This window comes from Lipophrys pholis, assembly GCF_963383615.2.
Source record: "Lipophrys pholis genome assembly, chromosome: 16".
Classification (NCBI taxonomy): Eukaryota; Metazoa; Chordata; class Actinopteri; order Blenniiformes; family Blenniidae; genus Lipophrys; species Lipophrys pholis.
In genome coordinates, this window is record NC_137634.1 from 3,549,781 (window position 1) to 3,573,645 (window position 23,865).

At 42.3% G+C, this 23,865-nt stretch overlaps 1 protein-coding gene across 1 annotated transcript in view; it reads right to left on the reverse strand.

Annotated features, from left to right (window-relative positions):
- uvrag (UV radiation resistance associated gene) overlaps window positions 1-23,865 on the reverse strand; it is a 108,113-nt gene that overhangs the window by 38,195 nt on the left and 46,053 nt on the right. The window contains exon 13 of the mRNA XM_080483185.1: window positions 10,864-10,939. Within this exon, the coding sequence (XP_080339311.1) occupies window positions 10,864-10,939 (76 nt within the window). The remainder of the gene's footprint in view (window positions 1-10,863; window positions 10,940-23,865) is intronic.

A 23,865-nucleotide genomic window follows, 5' to 3' on the forward strand; every position in this document is an offset into this window, starting at 1 on the left:
TGCGTAGTTTTTTTTTTTTTACTATTTACAAACTGAGGATATACGAGGTAATAAAAAGTTGTGTGACTGTACACTGGTTGTGTACAAGTTACAACACAAGGCTACAACTAACACGCTATTTTGACAATCATTGAGTTTCTACTTATAATAGTCCAAGAATCAGATCAGAACTCGCAAAAATTATCATTTATTATCGAGACTGAAAGTGCTTATTAAAATGAGAAATTTCCTCTTTAGAAATGACCGTTAAAGAGTTAAACACTTAAGATTTTAACTTGATGTTAAAAAAACTTGTTTTTTTTAATTTGCTGAGCAGGAAACATCCTTTATTGCAGTCTAGTCTTTTAGTCATGTATATTTCAACAAATGATATTGCCATAATGAGAAATATGCAATATATTGTGCAGCCCTAATCCAGCAGTTCTTCAGTATCCCAGTGTATTTCAGAATTAAATTTTCTTTTTTACAAATGTGCAACACGCCTATGAATTTAAATTGTGATTGGACAGTTGAAGTGCGAGGGTTTTAGGTGGTCACTGTAAAAAATGTGTATGTTTTACGAGTGACTCACCTACAGACTGTTTCAGAAAAGTTGCTATTTCCGCCATCTACATGGAGACGGAGTCGGAGCATTTTTGAAAAGTTCCACCTTGGGGTCAACCACCGTTGTGTAAACTGACAAAAAAAATTTGACTTGAAAACTTATACTGGTCCATGTGACTGCAGAGACAAAATTCAGCTCTCTTGAAAGGCTCTGCGGCGCTGCACAACATGACCACTTAAAAAAGGATGTTGATCAAAAAAGAAACCCCAAAAACGTTCAATGGTGACATTCCAAAATTTTCTGATCACACCTTCTGCATTTAAAAAAATGCATTAGAATAGGAGGATAGACACACTATCTTATGCAGGGATAATTGTATAACTGCATTATTAACAAAAAATCCCCCCTCCTATCATAATAGCCCAGACAGTGTCTGTCCAAAACATACAGTTTATAATCCAAATTAGATAACCAAGCACTGCAGGCAATGGTATTATAATATTTTGACAGATGTGATCTGAGGGTCCAACAATGCGAGAGCTGTAGCTTCCCTTCGCTCTCCTTCTATTAATCTTTTGGGGAAATCGGGGGCGTGGGCAGCCGTCAGCCTGTTGTCTTTCTTCGTCTCAAGATGTTAACAATCTCACAAAACAACTCCCCTGCTCTGTGTTTACCCGATTATTGCGTGCCAAAAATGATTTCTTGTTTGAAAAGTGACACTAATGAAGCTTTCCTTCCGCTACTGTCATCAGAGTGACGAGATCCTGTTAAAAGTGGCACCTTAATGGTGTTTAAATCCAAAGCACATTGGTTCCAGAACCTCTCCTCTATTAGATGGAAGGAGATGATTATCCAGCATTTGTACAACATGTGGCCGTGTGGGAAATGAAGCTGGCAGCCTTCAGAATCAAGATATTCGCCACAGAAAGTTCACCTGTTTCTTCATTTACAGTGAGATATACTCGACTGACTAAGGCTGTTTCCACCGCGGCATTTCTTAAACGTTTCGCATTGACACAGCAAACGGAAACGGCAGAAACGCTGACAAACTTGGTAGTTGGCATGCCAGGCCACGAGTGGCGTCTTCAGTAACTCCGAGCACCGTTGTTGTGTAAACGGACAACAAAACGCAATGATAGTTGTTCGTTTTCACTTGAAATCATTGAGCTGCCTTTCCCTCTCGATGAGTCTGTATTTGGCAGGATGAAGCCAACGAGCGGCATTCGGCAGCTGAGATGGCCAGATTGCTTCAAGGCTCAGACTGTCTCGGGGTTACGGTGGTGGGGTCTGAGGAACCGCGAGTGCGGGGCTCGGGGAAATAAACAGTACTACAGTTGGACGCATTATCATCTCTGAACCTTGAGGGATCTGTTTGTTGCGATGAGCTTTGCTCAGAAGTGGCCGGACAGAAGAGAGCTTTTTTTTGTTGAAGGAGGAGATGTAATCTATTGATTCTCTGGCTTTCTTTTCTTCAAAACTGTTCCCTGTAACCCCACACACCACAAGCCTCAGCTGGACAAGGAGATAACAAACCAAAAGGCTTTTAAAGGGGAACCTGGAATAGTTCTCAGGACGGTTGTGCGAAGAAACAGGCCAAAAGATCAAGTTTCGGCTGGCTTTCAAGGGAATTGGAACGATGGAAACGGGGATAAATACTGCAGATACAGGATATTTATCTTTGGGGAGAAATGCTTTGATAAATCCTTGACAGACAAGAGGCCATGAGTGGGTTTTTAAAAAGGGTCAATAAATAAAAGCTTTCACCAATCTCTCATTCAATTCTACTGAATGCTGTCAACATGTAATTCAAAGAGTTCCAATGGAAAAACCTAATTTAAAACAGGCTGTGAACTCTTTTTCGTAAAAACATGACAAGTGATGTCATGTTTTTGAGCAGCGCTTGGGGTCGTTTTGATGATGTTGGTGCCAGGAGCCACTGTAAACACAACTTTTTGAAAATGCTCTGCCTCCGTCTCCACTGAAACACAACTTTTCTGAAACGCTGCTACTGCTCCTGGGCACCACAGCCGTAGTAACTAGTTGTACACTTGACAGTCACCTGGAATAGTAATCCAACTTCATCGTCTGTCCATACGACTACACACATTGTTAATGTTTATAGCACCCACTAGTGGCCTTACATGACAACGACATACCTTATTAGTTATATCATCATATTATTTCATTCAGGAGCACTAGTTTATTGCTCTGCTCAAGATTTTCATTTTCTAGAGACTCAACCAGAAAAAAACTAAACAAAACCACATGACCAATACTTTAAACTTTTCCTCCATGGCAAAATTTCCAAATATATTAATCTGAGCTCACCCTAAAACCACAGACGGTACACTTACAGGCTGCTGATGCTAAAAACACAACAGACAATTTTCGCAAACGATAAAAATAACTGAGGAAAAAGAAACTTGCTGAGCAGCCACTTTCAGACCTCATTGATGCTGTTGCGTGCATTCAACACTCTGCGATGGTAGTCATAGCGTCAACAAATTTGTCATGTATACATTGTCCTTAAACAAAGTTTTTTAATTAAAAAAAAAGTATGGGTCTTGTTGTGAGTAACGCTACACGGCAGCTCAACTATGAAGCCAGATCGACATGTTATGATCGTTTTCATTTGACTGCTAAACAATCAGTCAGTCGTGTCAGATTCACAGGCCTCACAGGGAGTAAACACACAAGCGCTTCCAGGAATGCCAACCGTGGAAAATGTGAGTGCATGAGGAGGCTCAGTCCAGCAGTGGTTTCATTACAGCTGCATTCACAAAAGCCAGTTGTACGCTCTGTACCATCTCCAACGGACGCTCCGTTACCGAGGGAAGGAAATACGGTAATGGCAGGAGATAGCTTTCTGTGGGGAATTTTAACAGCCTGAGGTGGAGGAAAAGCTGCATAATGTTCACTCCTCGCATGCTTCTGACTGGGTCATATGGTTTATATCCCGGCCCTATCCACATGAGCTAATGGCCGCAGAGGGCCATGCCAAGACTTTGTCACATCTCTTCCCGCTGAGGTCATGAGCTTTGTCACAGAGGTGAAGAGATGAAGGAAGGGCCTAAAGTTTGCAGACAACGGGGGGATTCAACAGAGATGAGGGGGACGCAAGAGGAGGATGAGTGAGCTCAAAGAGAGGAGGGGGTGAGTGGGTGTGTTTGCAATCACCTCACCGAAGTCGATGACACATGCTGTGGATTTCCATATTGTTTTATGTGTAGATATAAAACAGAAACTGCTTCCCAGCCAGATCTTGTTTTTTTCTTCATTTTTCTATTTACAAATCACTCAGACTTTTGTTTAACCGCGGTTTAGGTGGTGTCGGTGTACAAAAAATTTCTGTTGTATTGCATCAATGAAGCCTCTTTGAAAGGTTAAGATTAGTGAACATTTATTTTCTACAATTTGTGCTCAGTGCACATGCAAAATTATTTTGCAGTTCAAAAATGTTATGTGAATCCTTTTTTCAAATTCACCATGTTTCATGTCAGTTGTTACTGAAAGGAAGAAAAGAAAAAATTATGCAAAATAAACGTTGAGTTTCAGTAAGCATTAAACCTTTTAAAGACCAGTTTTTCAGGAGATCAAAAAACGTTATAAAGGCTGATAGATATTTGATCCATACAGTTTTGTTTTGGATTTGGCGTGTGAATTGTTTTTTGTTTTATTTCAATTCATCTATACCAGTGTTGTAGTGCTCAGGACTGGACTTGAGACCGTGTTTTTAAGACCTTGACTCAGCACCTTTAAGTCTTGGTCTTGTCTTGGGAAGCTCTGTTCTTATCAGCTATCTGTTTATACAAGAGAAGGAGGTTAAAACTCTCCAAGCAGTTTAAGAGTTTGCCCGAAGAGCCCCGCGGCACATATATGGGCAAAGATGGGGGATTGAATTACAAACTTTGGGACTGAAACACAACCTGTTCTACTGAAACAGATTGATGTAAAAAGCACGTTTGAATATAAAAAAAACCCAGAAACCATACAAAACCCTAAAGCAAAAAAACAGGACTTTACTTCAGGGTGCACTTCCTCTTGCACATTGCAGTACACCACTTCCTCTTTCACCCGGTGGGAAACTCTTAAGTCCTGTTCATTGCTGTAATATTTCAGCAAATCTTACTCCCGCTCAAACTCCAGCGACTTTGTCAAACGGCTTCAGCAGGAACGCATCCAGTCGCCGTGCTCCTGTTCCCCTCACTGCCACCTCCTCTTACCACTAAATACAGTAGGCTCCCCCATGAGTCATAGCTGTGTTTAATGGAGCCACAGTTGCCACTCTTAATGGCAGCAGGCGCTGTGACGTACGCACCAGACCACCGCTATGGCGCTCTGCCTGCAGACCCCAGACGACTTGGAGGGTCAGACTGCAGGCAGCTCTCCGCCGGCAGACAGAAATAAAGGTGAACCCGGAGTTGACCCGTGTGAGGCCGCAACAGATTTACTGTGTTTTAATTCCCAATACTTGGTTTCCTGTGCCTGAGGCCCACAAAATATGATACACCAGGCGTAGTGACTGAGAACTAATTGTGCCGACCTCCTCCTCCTGAAAAACCTGGTTGTTTTTTTTTAATGTGTGTGTGTGTCGCATCAATTGCCATCTAATGAGGCCCACATGCCTGTTTCACAACATAGCAAAGTGGATAACACGGGGAGAGAGTGAATGCATGGCCGTCCTCCAGACAAAAGGCTGCTGGTTTCCTTTGGAGTCAGCCACACTAACGTGGCTAATTTGTCTCAGTGAAAGGAGGAATGGCAGGTTTAACATTTGTGCCCCCCTGTGGACGGGTCCTCCAGACCCTGCTGCATACCAATGGTCAAGAACAATATCAAAAGCAGAGAGCAGATGGCATTTATGTAACGGCCAAGCCGAGAGAGAATCCGATTCGCTTTAAATTACATTAAAGTCCTGGTATTGGTTCAGCTTGGAGCACAGAGAAATACTCTTGTTAACAGAAATGGCAATATCTGCAAAAAAAAAACAAAACATGAGGGACACAGCGAGGCGTTGTCAAAATTTGAAATATTTTCTGTTTGCACAAGGAATAAGGAGCTGGAGAGGATGGCTGGGCTCAGGCCCAAACATTCTTCAGAGCTTTTCCTAACTTTTCTTTGTCAGGCAAATTAACCTGAAGCATCAACGAGGGAGTGCGTTACCACCTGACATCCAGGGCGCTCCGGGCAGCCTCCCTGTCCTCCACCCTGGCCCCCGTGACACGAGGCCTAATGAAAGCAAACCTCTCCCTCGGCCACATCAAAGCGGGGTCGCCCTGCTGCGGCAGTGATCCTTCGCCAGCTTCCCTGTATCACTTTCAAAAGCAGCCACATAGGGCAATTCAATAAGAGATGGACAGCTAATGTCTCCCACCCAGGCTCCAGTCAGTCATTCAGCCGAGCAGCCAATCATGGCCATCGGCTTGAGGCCCTGCTGTGAAACCAGACCTCTGCTTTGCATCACTAAGCCAGACGCTGGACAAGCTGTGCGATGGCTGGCTCGACTAAAAGAGGCCCAAATGGAGGAAATATTCAAATAACCACCATCTAAATAACAACTGTCTGCAACAACTTAAGTGTTGCATGTTTGGCAGCTCATATCAGCCCCGAGAACATTCAGGGTCAAAGCGTCACGGCCGTTACGCCACAGATTTCCTCACACAAGACTCAATTAATAAATGGGAAAAATGCAAGCAAGGAAAGAACGGAAAGCTAGACGAGGTTAAAGAATCTTAATTGGGTTTATAAGGAGAAATCAGTATAAGCTCTGCTTTACTTAATGGATTTCCCAGACATAACTTAACAACATTAATGCTGCAATGCGAGATCCAAGAACCTGAAAAGATCCGAGAAACGAGAGCGAGTGTGCTGGAATCAACCGAAGGGTGGCCGTACTGTTTTTATCAACACGGACATGTTTACCACTTCCCCTGCTCTGAAACAATGCTCCGATTATCACTATCATATGGTGCTGGATGCGGCAAAATTAGATTGTTTTTTTCGGGTCAACCTGATAACTCATCCTTAATGTAGACGGAGCCGGGCACACATGGAATGCATAAGACAGCACTTTGTATGAAAGCTGAAATTTCACCCTGTAAAAATAGTGACGCTCTCCTGTGCAGATCAAAGCAAAGCAGAGAAACAAAAACAATGTGTTTTTCTCCGGCTCAAAGGTTGCCTCGGTGCAGAGCTAGAAGATCTTGGTTCCAGCTCAAACCTGCGTCTGCCAGAGTGACATTTAGTTTTTAGTTTTCATCTATGCGCCACTACCGATGGAAGCCTGTCTCCGGGCAGAAATGCCAGCTCACATGCAGCTTCTGCTTCGTTTTTATTAAAACATTATTCCACAGATTCCACGCTCTTCACATGTGCCCACCTGTGCTCAAGCTGATAGTCTCCATCTGTTTGAAAAAGCTCTAATTTGAATCTTTCTTCACGAGGTTCATGGACGCAGGTGAAGACGTCCTGCTGTCTGGATCTCATTTTTCATCCACGGTGGGGCTTTGAAGCGCCTCGCATACTGTGGCTTTTGAGACGGCTAATTTCATGATAACTAAATAAGACGAGGTGCAAGGCTGAGAAAGATGTAACAAGGGCTTTCAATCTGACATTAGGGCATTTCATTTGATTTACATAGAGAAAATTGCATTATTTATCAAACTAGTAAAATAACTTTATTGCCAAATCAAGTAGTATTGCATTGACATTGGATCATTCAGTGTTAGAGACAGGTATACAGGCTTGCGTTTAGTTTTGTGAGACAATCATAAAATCCGTGTGACGGTTTAACTTGCCGTGATACACCAATGTGTGTGTGTGTGTTTGTGTGTGTGTGTGTTTTCCAAGGTCTGCTTTGGATAGCGGAAAGTGTCTTAGGCCATGTTGACAGGAAAACATTTCAAGTGAGAATGCATCATTTGTTTTTCAAAAAAGTCCCAATTCTTAAATTGTAATTGTAATTTCATAAATGCAACAAAAGACACACTTTATGTTCATCTATCAAAACCATACATGAAACTTTCTGAGCTGTATTAGCTTCATTTTGAAAGTTAATTGAGTTTTGCGGCTCCACGTGAATTTGTTTCGGTGGAAAGTCACAAAAACAGCGCTGCTGGCCATAAAGTAGTTTGGTCTAGAGTAATTGCCAACTTTACTAAACCTGGACCAGCTCGAGAAGAGAACTAGTATTTTCCGACTCGTCAGTTCTTTCGATTTCTCCTGCCTCCCTCGGCTCAACTAAAGCGATCGAGCGAAGGGTCAGGTCTGCTCAACTCTGCCTGTAATCTAATCTGTGGTCTTCCAGAATTAAGCCACAACTGAGTGGTAGTGGTTTTATTATGTTTGAGCTGATCTTGTTCAACTGTAGCACAATGGTGGAGTGATTAGCAGTCTTGTCCCGTAGAGAGAAGGTCTGAGGTTAACTGGTTACTCTCAACTTCCTGCAGTTGTGAATGTGAATGTACGAGATTGTCTTTCTGTGTTTGCCCTGTGATGGCAAACTAGCAAAATGTCCAAATTTACTGTAAACTGCTTTTGGCTCCAACCCCCCACGACTCTGAATCGGTATCGAAGAAGAAGAGATGTTTGCTGATTTTCTCAAGTCGCTTCCATGTGCCTTCTGTCAGTAGAGAACTCAAACTTTCAGCAGCACGGAGCCCGAGGCCCTACATCTTATGGCACCACATGGTGAAGATACGTGAAATAGAAATCTCAGCGAGCCGAGATCATGATGTGTGGGTCTGATAAGACGGATGATGGGTGGGGGTTACACCCGTTGAAAAGTAGGTATAACCGCTGCACACCAAATGTTTTGCATGTGCGAAAAATTTCATACGTGTCAAATACGTTCAGATGTTGCCTCCGTCTTTTTCAACTGCACATAAATAAAGCAGTGTGAATGTTCTTTGGCTCAAATATAAAACAGCCTTAACCCTTAATTTCAGCTACACCCGTCATGATGAGGTTTTGTTTTGTTTGTTTGCTTTCTATGATTGCTGGAAGACAAACGCTCCAACCTGTGGCGCATGAGAAAGTACAATACGTTCCACTTTTGAGATAAATGAGCAGTATAAAAGGGAGTTCTTTGAGCTTTTACTACAAAACGTTTGCCAGATTTTGGTTAGTGCCTGTGTGCAGTCCAATGTGTGCAAAGTTAAAACGGTTATTTGAGTTGAGTAAAAGTACTGAGTATTACCAACTTCATGGTATTGATAGTATTTCACCTTTGACTTGGACTAACAAGCAAAGATGGAACAGCTGTAAAATTGGACTATACCCCCCCTCCACAACAAAAATAAATAAATTATATATATGCACACTACCAGCCGTGAATGAAGGCCTCCATTTCTGAGCACAGGTTATTATTCAGACAGTTGACATACAATCACAGAGAGGCTTTAAATTTTGTGGTTTCACACAGCACTACGTTTCACTCCCGGCCATGAACGTTTACTTCTCCTTCCTTCTCTTCCTCCCCTGAGCAGCGATTGGAAGATGGTAGACTTGGATATTGGTTAGCAGCTTGCGGTCTGGTATTAGGGGCTTTTTAACCTCCCAACGTGCGACGGTTTGAAGTCAGCCACCTGCTAGTGCTATTTGTTCCGTCTTATTCATTCCTGCTCAGACGGGGAGGGGAAACAGTGTCAAACACATTTTACTTCCGGGACCACAAACATCTAAATTTCATCTTGAGTGGAGCGTTCCGGACTGGTAAAATAGTGTCTTGATAACCTTCAGCTATAAACTTTAAACTTATTCTTTGTTGTTGCGCAAAGTACAAGCTTGGAAAAGTCTCCGTTTTTACAAAACCAAACAATTAGAAGTAATATTCGCGACAATTTCAACATAGACAATTTTAGTCAGACTTTATCGTGCAAAATAGAGTGAAATGTCAAAAAAATCTCCTTCGTTCTGCAGCGACTGGATTTATGTGTATTGAATTGAATAGAGAATCCTTACCACTCTACCACAATCTGTCCGTCTCTACTATCGTTTTTTTTCTTCCTCCATCCTCAAACCCTAACCGGAAAAGCAGAAAGTCTCCACCTCCGAGTCTGGTTCTGCAGGTTTCTTGCTGTTAAAAGGAAATTTTCCCTTCTACCGTCTTCTCTGCTTACTCATGTGGAATTGTTGGTTTTTCCCTGTAAAAGTGCCTTAAAAATGACTATGTTGGATTTGGCGCTATAGAAATAAAATGTAATTAAATATGTTGAACACTTAAAGATGAATGAGATTTGAGACAGATTGCTGCAGCAGGTCAGTCACACTAAACACAAAGTACTGCAGTGTTGTTATTTGTGCACGTTACTGGCTGAAGGCCTTGAACATCTTGGGGGGGAAAAAAAAAAAAAAAAAACTTCCTGCCGTTTTGCACTCCGACATGCTCTTGCATTATGATGAACATGGGATCAGTAACTTATTTTGAGTTTGTTCGCAGATACCACCTGGGGCTGAAGCAGTTCCCAGTCCATGCACTGCTCACAGTTAAATGAACAACCATGATCAGAGTCTGCACTCCTCACTGAAGCTGCATTAGGAAAAAACAAAGCTCCAGTAAACACAAACAAGCTGGACCAACGTGTGGATTGATCCGGCAGGAAGGGTTTGTGTGAAGAGAAATAAAGAGTACCATCACCCTCTTAAGTGACTCCACAAGTTTGTGCACGTATCAACGTGAATAGATGTATACCTTTAAGAAGCCAAACACGTTCCTACACATTACATAGCAGCTACAGGAGGTAATGAAAGACATAAGAGATTTTTTCTTGTTCACATCTGGACTGGAATGAGGAGTCTTACCATCAGCTGAAGGGAAAGTACAGTAACAGTGCACGATCATTATATATATGAGGTTCCCTACTTTGTGGAAAACTGTATACATTAATCCTGGTATCTGTGGGTTTTTTTGTTTATCAACTCTTGAGCTGTGACTCATATTTCTGAAAGCTATAATCAAAATATCAAAACATTAAAAAGTATCTGTTGTTTTCTTCCTCTAAAACTGTCAAATGCCCGATGACACATCCATTTCATTTATTTATTTATTTTAAAATCTGCCTCCAATAGAGATGCATATGGAGTTTCTTTGGTGTCTTCTCTGCACGGGGTCCGAGGTTATAACTCACAATCGGCTACCGAATATGTCATCCAGATCTGGAAAATGGCCCATTCGATTTGATGAATACCACTCTGACATCAAGTCATCTTTAAAATACAACTTTTCTACTCTCACAGGCTTAAGGCCTTTCAGATTTGTCCTGATACATTCTCTCTCTTGGAGAAAACTTCCACATGTGTGACAAATGTTCACATCTTACCTGGGCGATGTTCTTGTTGAGGAGGTAGACGCCATATTCAAAATGAAAGCGCTCTCCTCGGGGGTACAAAGGGAATCTGTGAAAGATGGGAACGGAGCGTTAAACGGGAGCAGGTGATGCACTCCAATTGATCCATTACCAAAGAGTCAGAACACACGGTGGGGGGGGCAGGGGGGGGTGATCCGCTCCACAGCCAGCAGCTCATCGACCTCAACCATGTGTACCACTATGTATTGAAGCTCTTTACATGTGATAACATCAAAAAAACACGAAGAGGCTCAACAAGAGGGTTTGCTGCTTGTTCATTTTCCTCTCAGGGATCTAAACAGATGTTGCTCTTTGGCTTTGAAAAGTGTCTGTTGTTGTGGCCAGAGGCATTTATAGTGAAGATCACTGTCAGGAGAAGGGGAGTTCACCTCGGTATCTCGATACGCTGAAATATCAAACAAGGTCGGACTCGTCTCTTCCTGTCATTTTGTGCAGATCCCCAGAGATAGTTGTTATAACACTCACATACACACACTCGTACAGTTTAAACATTTGTGGTCAAATCTTGAGGTGCAACAGTTTTGATCTGAAAGTGAGTGCAGGTCCTGTTTACACGACAATGGCGCTCGGAGCCACTGAAAACACAACTTTTTGAAAACAGCTCCGAAGGTGTAATTTGTCAAAAATGCCATTTGTATGGAAACAGATGAAAAAGCAATTTTTTTTGTTTTTTAACTCTTAGTCTCTATGCAGACGACAGAAGTGTTGTTGGACAATAACAACGTTTGCCTCCAGAGTGTCATGACTACCCGTCCATATTCTTGGTAGTTGTATAGTTACCAGTGACCCAGAATAACAATCCATCTTGGCCGTCTGCCCATACAAATGTCCGTGTACGCCAATTGTTAATGTTTATAGCGTATTGTTATATGTGTCCGTGTGGTTTCATTACAAAAACAATCAAAAGCAGCCACTAGTGGCCCATCACGGAATCTATCATTTTCGAAAAGTGTAAACATCAAACATATGTGGGAACGAAAATGGAAAAACTATGCATTTTCACTTGAAATGTCATGTAAACAGGGCCAGAGTCACGGAATGTGCTGTAGTGATCACATTACGGTATCTGTGTAAAAATGTCTCGAAAAAATAAAAAAATAAAAAATTGACAGAATAATGTTCATCATTTGGACAAACTGCATCACCTGGTCCATCATCATAGTGAAAAATAGAGTTGAGACCGCGTTGTCTCATAAAAACTGTAAAAGATGAAACTAAACCTGAACTAGGGCTGGGCGATTTGGCCAAAAAAAAACAAACAAAAAAACCCCCGTTTTTTTTAAAAGAGAAATTTGAGCTTCGATTCGATTTTTCTTCTCAATGCACGTAAGAATGACATCAGATATATTGTTAAAAGTGCAACTTTATTGCTGTGATTGTCCTCAAGAGTTAAAGTGCATATAAACAATCCCGAAGTAAAAAGTAAATGAGGCTCCGTCATTAATTTATTATATTATCCATTAATCCCATGTGAGAAAAGTCATTCGCCTCCTCTTATTCTGACCAAAAAGTATCGAGAAAAGAACACAGCAAAAACTGTACTTCCTCAGTACTGTCAGCTGAGATCATGCCAACAGCCCCGCAGCCCTGAATCAGACGGGCTAATGGCGAATTCAAGGCCCCAGTTTGATTCTTTTGGAGCACAAGTCCTCACACGGCGCCCACGTTTTTGCTCTCGATATTGCCAAGATGGTAGAGTTTTATACATATGGTCTTTTTCTTCTAATTATCTGTGGCTCGCGAGTTTGTTTAGTATCAGTTTGGGTCTGGAAGTCTCCGGCGCTCACTGTAAACACCTTCCTCACTCAGGCATTAATCTGTAGCTCCGGGAAGTTGAAGAAGTAAACCCTCAACAGATGGAGCACATCGGAGCCCCCAAATGAAGTCGAACAGGATGTTGCTGCATAGTCTGGTGAATAAAAAGAAAAAGAGAGAGAGAGAGAGAGGAAAAAAAAAAAAGGGGCACTGTTTTTTCATGCGTTACGTATCCCTGAAGTGGAGGTGGGGCGACATGCCACAAGTCATATCCCAGCACCAGGAAATAACTACCAGAGAGAGGAAGAACAACACAACAGCCAATATCACTTCCCCGCAAATAGATAGGATGTGTTTGCTGATGAACACGTATGAAAAGGAAAACAAGAGCGCACTCCAACACACACACACACACGAGTAAACTCATGAACACACACACACACACACGGGCTCCGTCACAGCGAGGTGATTAATGAGCGCTGTCCACTGTGTCTGAAATCACACTGGAGAGACTCTGGTTCACCAAACACCAGGAATTCCTCACGGGGACGTCCAGTAAAGTCAAATATATTATTACACAGCAGCGGGGAGGATCCGGGACGGGGGGGGGGGGGAGATGAGGAGAGAGGGTTTTATTATATGGGAGGATACAAACACACAGCTTCTTGTCACATTCCTTTTCTGTTTCACTCAAAGTTTAAAAAGTGTGCGATGATGTTTCGAACCAATTTAATACACCTTGTTTATGAAATCTGTAAAAGTGTATGAAGAAAACGGACGTGAGTAATCTGCGTTTTATAGAGCGTAAAGCTCTTCATCTCCTATAAATTTCACAGATTAAACATATCAAGACTGGACTTTTTATTTATTTTTTTTAGGAATAAATTCGACTTTTATGTGGGTTTATAACGGGTGTTCACTGTTTGCGTTAGTGTGTCATGTATTCTACATTTCAGCTCATTAAATACCAGGAAACCTTCTCAGTGTTTAAAGGCCACAGTGTTCTGACTGCATGGGCAACGTAGAGATCAAATTAAGGGGATTTCATTCCCTTTAATCTCTTCTGTAACATTTACAGCATTAGGATAATTTTAAAGTACAAATTCCACTTGAATCTACTTAATTTTGAGTTCAAATTGAAGGGCAGTCCTGTTTCCAGGATATCTTCTACGTGATACACAGCAGAGACATGGAATCACTTCAGTATGATTACAGTATGGGACTATCAGGCTCCATTAACACGACAATGATTTCAAGTGAAAATTAATTATTCAGGAAAGGCAGATGGACTGTGATGACAGGAGAAGCAATAACGTTGATGATCAACAGTTTGGGATGAATTAGTGCTGTGGTTGTTGGCGAGTATATAACAGAAGCGCAAGTGGCTGGTTTTGTCGGCAAATGTAAAATTTTAAGGATTTGAAAGGTTTTCTGCTTGAATCTCTGTGCATATTAAGATTAAAGAGCAGCGTCAGTGTTGTGGAGCAGTTTTAGTTCAATGCAAAGAAAAAACAACTTACCAGAAAAGTACAACAGTCCAATCACAGTCAAGAATCACCAGCCGGTCACACGTGAAAGACGTAAAAGTTTTCATTTGAAAACACAAAACTTCTGTCGTGCTTTGGGTGTCCGTTCATATGGCAGTGGTGCTCGGAATCAATGAAAGCACAACCTTTTGCAAAAATTGATTCCCGAGGTGGATATTTTTGAAATCGCACCGACTTTTCTAAAAAAAAACAAAAACTGCTACTGCACATGCACTGTAGTAAATAGTTCTTCTGCACTCAGTCTGGCTAATTAGAGAGCCTCTTAATCTCTAATGTCAATCTTTGGGGAATCATATTATAGGACAGCAGCTGTAGAGACACACCTGTGGATTAAACTATGAATTGGTTCAATTTGAGTATTTTCATCTAGCCATCTCTCTCTATTTATCTAAGATTTGTTTTTATATTATTTTAATCCTAAATTCTATCTTCTTATTTATCTGCCGCTCAAAAAGTCTGATTGCAACAGGGCAAACTTTTATTAGGAAATCTTCATTGTCATAGACTATTTCTGATATTTTCTTTCTTTCCTTCATCTCTGTGGGAATGCTCCTGAATTAAGAATCTGGCATTATATGTAAATCACTGTACAATCGCAATATATGATAAAACTATAAGCAAGACATTTTCAAACCATACACAAATAACGTTATTATATTGTAATTTTCTTTTGAAAACTCATAACATAAAGAAATAAAAAACAGGTCCGTTTGTACAAACAGAAGAGCGAGACCTGCAGTTTCTCACAGTCTCTCTCAAACATCCAACATCAACACGGAGCATCCAATCGTACCTCATTTTGTGCGACTCGCACAGAGAAAAAAAAATAGCAAACAGGAAGTCAAGCCAAGCCGCGCTCCAAGTATTAGTGCACCTGGCACAACAAGCGATGTGTGAACTGGAAAACATTCAACCGCACAGATAAAGTCCAAGTATTGACCGAAGATTATGTTTTTGGGGAATCTGTGCACACGATAGAGCAACAGTAAAGTGGAGCAATTTTAACCAATGGAAAAAGTTAGAGTAAGCGGACACAATAAAACCCTCCGAATATGATTCATATAGCTGCCTCTTGTTTCCGTTCAGTTTTAGCTCCGACCTTGGGGACGGACCGGCTCAGCCATCCCCTCTGCTACAGTAAAGCTGGACGTGGAGAGACATAACAACGCAGAGCGAGAGGAGCCTGAACGCCATTTTTAATCACTCAGCCAGCAGCGTAAACTGAAACAGTCGTGGAGGCTAAACAGGATGAGATAAATTACAGTTCCTGGAGGACCGAATCAGTGCCCATCCTGATGGAGCGTCCAGGATAAACAGACAGTTTGTGGCACCGGCTTGTGATTCGTTTCCGTGTTGATTTCAATGAGGTCTTGGACCTCCAGTCAGCTCCGACAGAACGCACTTTGGTCCTCTTGTTTAATTTTGTTATACATACGAATCAGTTCGAATCATCTCTATCTCAGCGGTGCATGTCTTCACTTCCCTCCATCAGGCCGTTCCCTCCGTCAGCACGTCGCTCCCCCCCACCCCCCGAGCGGCAGCGCCGTCGAAGGGTCGCGTCCGCCAAGCTAACGCTGCAAACCCAATATGACAAGAGCTGCAATCATCACACACACACACTCACTCCTGGGGAAGACTGATTACTCAAGCTGAAGTCTGCTTTTGCTTAAGTAATATTCAAACTGGATGAAAGATGAAAAAAAATGACAGTGATTTGAGATGTGGAAGTAAATCTGTCACTCCTCCTCCCGTTGCTCCTTTCCTCCGTATCCAGCAGGATGCTAAACGTGCAGAAGATGTGTAATTAATAAGTGAGCAGACGCAGCATTGTGAAAAGACAAAGGTAAGGAAAGTCCCCTCTTCTTTATGGGTGAAAATATGAACGCCTCCCACGGCCTGCCAGCCATTTAACTGCAGGGTCTAGACACCCGCTACCCACACACACAGCCTTAAAATATAAAGCGGGGGACTCTTGTTAAAAGGAGGCAACAACCAATAAACACGCGGCTACAACGGGGAGATGAAGCGGTGGGAAGTTCATCGCTGTCCGTTTCTTTCTCCGTGTCGTCTTTAATCCCCGGTGGGGGATCTTTTAATAGCAGGCTGAGTTATAATTCTTTCATCTCGGGTCCGGTGTCTCCACCGTCTTCCTGCACGGCACCCCGGGGGGGGTACCAGCAGGTGTCGGCAGCACATGACATCTTTTATGGCGTCTGGTTAAAGCGGCCACGTTCGGGGGGCTATTTGTGCAAAGAGAAAAGGAGTTTACTGAGGGCCCTCCAGTTAAAAGTGTTTTAGAGTCGCAGTTGAGGGGCGCTGAGGATGTCTGGGTGCTGTTTTTCTGTCAAAACAGCCAACGCGGTCTCTGCAGCAGCTCTGGTAAAAGTCGCCTATTAGAGAAGCGAGGCCACGAGGTCAGCGGGTGCTTCTTGTACAAACCCCAGAAAGAATGTAGATTTCGGCATTTTTCTCGTATACTGGACTCCCCCTCTCCTCTCTCTTGGGTCCATTGTATTAAACAGAGGAGTGTAAAGGAGGACGCGTCTCTGCAGGTGGGTGGTCGGGCTCAGCTTTACTATGGTGGGAAGACTTCTGGTGACTGACTGACCCGCTGTAATGTATACACAGGCCGAGGGCTCTCCACATGTGTTGGCCTGTCTGTTTAGACATCCTAATTAATAAGGCAAATGTGCAAAACAAATGCCGGCAAGGCTCGGCCGGCTCTTCTAGCCCTGTTTTTAATGTTGGTGCTGTTGGCAGGGGCGAATGTGGGGGTGCTTGTAAGTTTCGCAATGTCTTTAATGTGAAATTTCAAACAGCACCGGGATCATAAATCATTCGGGGCTGCTTTAAAAAAAAAAAAAAAAAAAAACACCTGCCCTGCAACTGTCAGGACTCTAATGGCAGCGGTTACTATATAAATCACAGTGGACTGCAATTTTCAATATTGGAGAAATGATTACACTGAGCATCTGTCAGTGAATGCTATTTTAATGACTGCCGCTGCACTTAAGACCCCTCGCCATCTCGCTCCGTGCCGTTAAAGTGTCTCCTGAGTGATGTGGCAGTTGCTCGCTCTGTCATTCTGGGTTTTCATCACAGCCTTTAAGAATATCCAGGGGTCCACTAACCCTCCCAATCCCCCCGCACACGCACTTTCATTTTCTCTTTGGGCTTTGTTTTCCTGCATTGTTTTAATCACATGCAGGGACTTCCATTGGATCCACACTATGAACACGATGAACTGGCCATAGATTCATAAAGGGACCATCAGAATCACAGTGAGGAATCCCATTTGGTCGTCAGTCAGCTCATCTTCTGTTTGAAAGAAGTCGTTTTAGCTTTAATCTCTTTCACACTTTTTTTTATTTAATTTGACTTTGAAACTGGTTCTCATTTACAAATACCAAACCCAGTTTCTGAAATATTTCAAATATTAACTGGATGAATCTAAAGACACTTTAATTAAATAAATGATTTTAAACAGTTGGGGTTGTTGCTGAAGTTGGATCCAATTTTCAGCATCTTCTTTACAATATCAAGGACAATGGGGGGGGGGGGGGGGGGGGGGGGGGGCGTTCTTTGTTAGGGGGCAGTGGTGGCCTAGAGCAAAGGTTAATTCATTGGCCACATTCACTCCAATTTCATCTTAGATTGGCCGAACTGGTAAAATAGTGCCAAAATAACCTTTAAATGTAAACTTTTTCTTTGTTGTGGCACAGAGAATATTTGATGAAAATGTTTACATTTTCACAAAACCAAACAATTAGTACAAAAGATGACAACAATACAGTGAAATGTCCCAAAAGCTTCTCCTAGAGCTGTTGCATTATCCATGTTTTTTTTATAAATCCTCTAAAAGAATTTCTCTCTGGGATTAATAAAGCATGGACAGTTTAGTTCACTCACAATGAGAGGTGTGATTGTGATCTGCTAGAATCTGCTGCAGCCACTTTCCTTTAGGACACAATGGGCCTGATTTACCAAGATCCTGTGTAAAACTTGCCAAGTTGCTTGTTCAGGTATATAGATTGTGTGTTTTGCAGGTGATCAACTAATACTAACACCAATAGTGAGATTATGTACAAACAGGAGGGTTTGTGTATATTAGACCCTGTTAAAAATTTAAATGGAAGGGCCAAACTTAAGGGATCAACTTAAGTTATTAACGATCACCTCAAGGTTTACATGATTCCGTTCACTGGATTTGAAGGCAATCCATCAAGTGGTTGTTATAACGTTTCACTTGAAACCGCAGAGCCCCACAGTAGTGCTGGAGGACAAAGCCTGGGGATTACCACGTCATAACCATCCTCTGGCAGTCAGGGATATTTGTAGTAAGATCCATTAAACTACGATCGAGATATTTCTTGAAAAAACACAGACGGGATCAACAAGTGAGTGAGATTGATTCTCTGGGGTACATGCATGTCTACGCTGCTTTTATAGCCAATACATCAAACTTTTTTAAGATAATTCACTTTGGCCTATAGGGTCTATCTACATAGAGGAGAAGAATATCAAGAAATCTATTAGTGGTCGTAAGCTGCCTTCAGAAAGCCGTTTGACACACATGCTTCTTGTTATCGATTTTAATAAAGAATATACAACTCTTTGAATACGCTGCACAACAGCACGACTCCAAAGATGAAGGGCTTCTTATGTAACTAACCTGTCAAGCAAGAAGAGACTTCTGGCCTCGTCCGGAGCCATTATAAACATACCAGTCCTGCAATTGTCCTTGAGTGATTCCACACAAAACCTCAAAAGACAAGCAAACACTCGGTCCGGTCCCGCCGTGCCTTTGTAGCTGACACACAGACCTAAGTAATGAGCTATTTTCAGATTTGATTCAAGCGCTCTGGACTCTGGAAGCCCATCGCCTCATTCATCTCCTCTGTGAAGAAGACAGTGACAATGGCAGTGAAGCACGACGAAACATGTGCGTATCGCACTGGGGAAAAAAAACTGGATGATGTTTTGTTTTTTTTAATCTCTGTACTGGGGGAAAGTCATTATATTTATGTGATTTTGTAAGGTTCAAGGATATTCAAAGTGAGTTGGAGGTCTTTTCTTTGAGTTTGCATGTTCTCACTGTGTGTATGTGCGGTATTCTCCAGGTACTCTGGGTTTCTTGCAGTCCAAAAACAAGTGCGAGAGGTAATTTATTCACTTCAACATTTAGCTTCGTTTGAATGTGTGCGACTTTTTTTTCTTTTCTTATTCTACCTTCTCACACAGTTTACGGATCCAGGACCCCAGGAGAATATGGACTGGGAGTCATGACACGACAGAGGCAAACACCTACTGAGCATGTGCAGAACAACTAGTTACTACAGCTATGGCGCAAATGTGCAGTAGTGGCATTTCAGAAAAATTGCATTTTTCCCGTTTCCCGAGAATTTCTGAAAAGTTTCAGTATTTTCACTGTTGTCATATAAACGGGGCCTCAGAGGGCAGGAGTTCATGCATCACCTCCAGAATGATCCTGAATTATGTAGTAGTGATGCAGCATCTGGTATCTTTATGAGCAAAATTTTTGAGTATCTCTTTAGAACTGCTTGAACAAAGAACCAACAGAAAGGTTTTTAACATTTTAACAGGGCTGGCTATTCAAACGCATTATACTCAGTTTGACGTACAAAGGAAAAAACTAACTTTAAAATGTTCATGGACCTTCCAAACATCTGTGGAGACGTTGAGAATGAATGAAATGGAAGTGCATGAAGCCAGACCGCCATTTGGTATCGCGTGTTTAAAATATCACAGTCCAAGTTTGAGATTAGAATTGTTACGAAAATACCAAAGCTATTTAGAAAAACAAACGCACAAAGAGATTTTTTCCAGCCGGGGCAGCCCAGATGAAATAAAAGGAAAGAAAAATCAACTGATGACAGCCCATCAGAAGCACCGGGACATTTCCCAGTGGCCTGAGGGTCTTTCATGTCTGCCCCAGACAATCAATTCGAAGAGCGATCATACAGCAAGCAGCAATTAGTGGCTCAAAGGGGGAACAAAAAAAAAAAAAAAAGAATAAAATCAAGAAGAAACCTAATCAAACCTTCATACTGTGTGTTTTTACTTCGTATTTCTTTTGCGTGCTATGAAAAGAGACATTGAGTATCGTTTTTCAAGTAGTACCGCGTCCAAATGTTGAAAAGCGGAACTCCACGGTTTGGGTGTGTGTGTGTGTGTGTGTGTGTGTGTGTGTGTGTGTGTGTGTGTGTGTGTGTGTGTGTGTGTGTGTGTGTGTGTGTGTGTGTGTGTGTGTGTGTGTGTGTGTGTGTCCATGCTCTCCACTAATGTAGGTCGCGTAGTACGCAGGGTGTTTAACCTGCCGCGACGCCTCGCAGTGCTTTCCCTCGTCACTGAACAGGTTGGGTGCAATTCCCTCTCCTCCTGCCCACATGGTCCACGTTAAAAGAGACATGAAACCGCCGAAGCCCCGGAACAATAACCTCTTTTCTTGGGGCCCACGGGTTCCTCTCGTCCTGATCTGGCCCTCCCTCCCCTGGCAGTCACACTCAGCACCAACACTTTCTTCTGCGTTTGAATGTGTAAATCCCTTTACATCCATTTTCCTTTAACCCATGATAAGACGTTTTTTTTTTTTTTTTTTTCCAAAGCAGATTTCCTTCAATCCTCAGGACGGACGACTGTATGAGGCGGTGCTTGCTTTTTAATGGCCGGGTTCTGGTCTCAATCAAACATTGGACATCTGGATCACATCTCCCCACTTCTTCCCCCCCCTCCCGCCTCGTGCAATCAGAAACACTGGAGCTGAGCGCTCCATGGGACCAAATGTGGGCGCAACATGTTGTCGAGTCGGCTGATGTTCGGAGGACGTCTTTGACAAGAGAACGTTCTGAGATCCGGTCAAACCCAAATCAAACAGCCGAGTCGATCTCCTCGCTTCGCGCGGACACATTCAGATCCAGCCGGTTTCAAACTACGGCTACAGACTGAAGATCAGACCATCCTGTGGCAAAGGCTCAGAATCTCTGGAATAAGGCAGCCATTATTCACACTTCCACAGGTGGAGAGGAAAGAAATCTGCAAGCCAAACTGAAAAGATGAAATATTTTCATATTTTCATGTCGACACGCTGACGGTCTGCTCCTTGTAAGGCCTGAATTGACACATACAGCAGCAAAAATATCCATATCCAACACTCTTTCAAGACAAATATGAAGGATTTTATGTTGGATGAGGCAGGTTTAGATTTGTGAAGAAACCAGAGGAATGGTGGTGGGATCATTCTCAGCATGTCTTATTTCAAGAATTGATTTATTGTTTAATATGAAAACACAATAAAAAAAAAAAAGGAATGAGTGGAGTTTAAAATTATATGTATTGTATTAACGAATATCTTTTAGGAACTGAATTCATTGTGAATTCCATACTTGCAAACCAATAGTAAAAGCTTTGTCTCCAGTTGTAGTTTTTATTCCCCATGGATCCCAACAACGCAAACTATTTTCATGTAACACTAGGCCTCCTTTATAAGTGAAAATGGAAAACGTGGGCAGGGTTTTGGGGGTCGTTTTACACGACAACGGTATTTGGATTAGCTGAAAATGCAACTTTTTTGAAAACGATCCAACTCCGTCTCCGTGGAAATGTGGGAAAACAACGTTTTGAAAACGCTCCACCTCAGTGTCAACGCAAACGAGAGAAGTGCCACTTTTCGAAAATGCGCCGACTCCGTGGAAATGTGGGAAGTGCTACTTTTCTGAAAAGCTTCCACTACACAAGCACATCAAACTCGGTCATCTGTTTATACGGAAGTCCGTGTGCTCGTCACTGTTAATGTTCGGAACATGTTCTCTGTACGCATGTGCAAATCACAAACAAATACCAGCGCCAACTCATGGCCAGGCATGCTGAGCATGCAGTTTACCGTGCTCCATTTGGGATCTTAGTAAATCTGGACCATATCGCAATTGAGAAGACATCGTTTGACGCAGGATCTCAGTAACATAATGTACCATACCATAATGTACGGTGAAATGTAACTGTGAGGCAGTTTTACAACATGACATTTCCGATGTGCAGAAATTTTTTTTTTAATAAACAATACTAACAGGCCTTTTTAAATATACTACCTGAAATATGTTTCTGATGACATGAAATAACGTACTTTCCATATCTTATGTATTTATTGCAGAAACTACTAGTTAAAGGTAGTATTTCAGTAATGTGGTTTCACACAGAGGAGTCCTTCGGGAACGAGGATGTTGAATCTAAACAACAAACTCACCCAGGAACAGCACAAAGAGTCATCGAGCCAAAACACACATATAAGGAAGAAGCCAAGTTCGCACAGTTAACAGGGGCCTACAGTGAACCTGAAACTAAAACGGGACGAGTTTCCAGTGTGCATGCCGTTATAATTGACCGCCTGCTCGCTAATCCTACCACACTTTGAAAAAAAAAAAAAAAAGAAAAAAAAAACGGATCCCGTGCCACCTCACTTATCACCACTGTCTGCCTCTTTCCGACACTTTAATCACCCCCTTTTTGTACACTTTTAGAGCCCGGCTAGTTGCTTTCCATCTCCCCACACATCATTTTGCTGTGTGTCTGCAGCCCGTCTGGGCCTCAGGGGTCATAAACATGGGGGGGGGGGGGGGGGGTAAAAACTAACTGGGGTGTTTGGAGCTGCTCAGAGACTCTGTGCTGGGGTTTGTCGTGGAGGTCCAGCAGCCACGCGGGCTGCCGGAGGAGTTTTCTGCTGCTGGACTTAACGTCCTGCTGAGGTAGGACAGGAAACGGGGTAAAGTAACTCGCAGTGAGTGCGTCCAGCTGCAGTCATAATAACCCGCACAGAGATGGCTGCCTGGCCGTGAGCTTGTGTGATTATGGCTCGCCTCCGTTCACACACTTTCTCCCAGATGATTATCATTTGTGTGGACATGTGGAAGTGAAAGTGTCAGTTCAATGCTTTCGCCATCACTTCAGAGAGGCAGGTTATGTTTAAGTGAATGCAGAAAAAAGAGAGGTAAACACAGGGGCAGTTACTTTCATCTCTACAGGCAGCAGGGTGAATATATGTCAACAGTTATGTGTATTTACATTCACATTACCTTTCGCATGTTCTAATGGGTGATGATCAGAATGCAATGACAGGAATGACAAATTAAACAAATGAGTTGTGTCCGTTTGTGTGTTTTGTACCAGAAGGTTCAATTGAATTTGGCTTTATATCCAGATTGTAGCAATTTTCTGTACTAATTATTTTGTTTTGTGAAAATATAAACAGTTTCATCATGTATAATCTGCACCACAACAAAGAAAATTTAAACGTAAAGGTTATTAGGCGACTAATTTACCAGTCTGCCCTGCCCAGGATGAAACCCGGCTGCATGCGACCCTTAAACTAAACTGTGTTTGACACCCGTGGAAGCCTGTACGCTGCTGCACACGTCTTTGTTTATTGCCTTTATCTGTCCTTTCAATGTGTCGCTTAATTGTCCTCCAACCAAAACCAGTTGAAGCAAACCCCAAATTTACATCAAAGTACTTCAAGGCTTTAGTATCAACATGGCTACATGTATAACCGTTGCTAAAGGCTAAACATGTAGCCGCGAGGATAGTTAACGTTAGTCCGAGTGTTATTTTTTAAACTACATACAATTGTCAAAATTTTTAC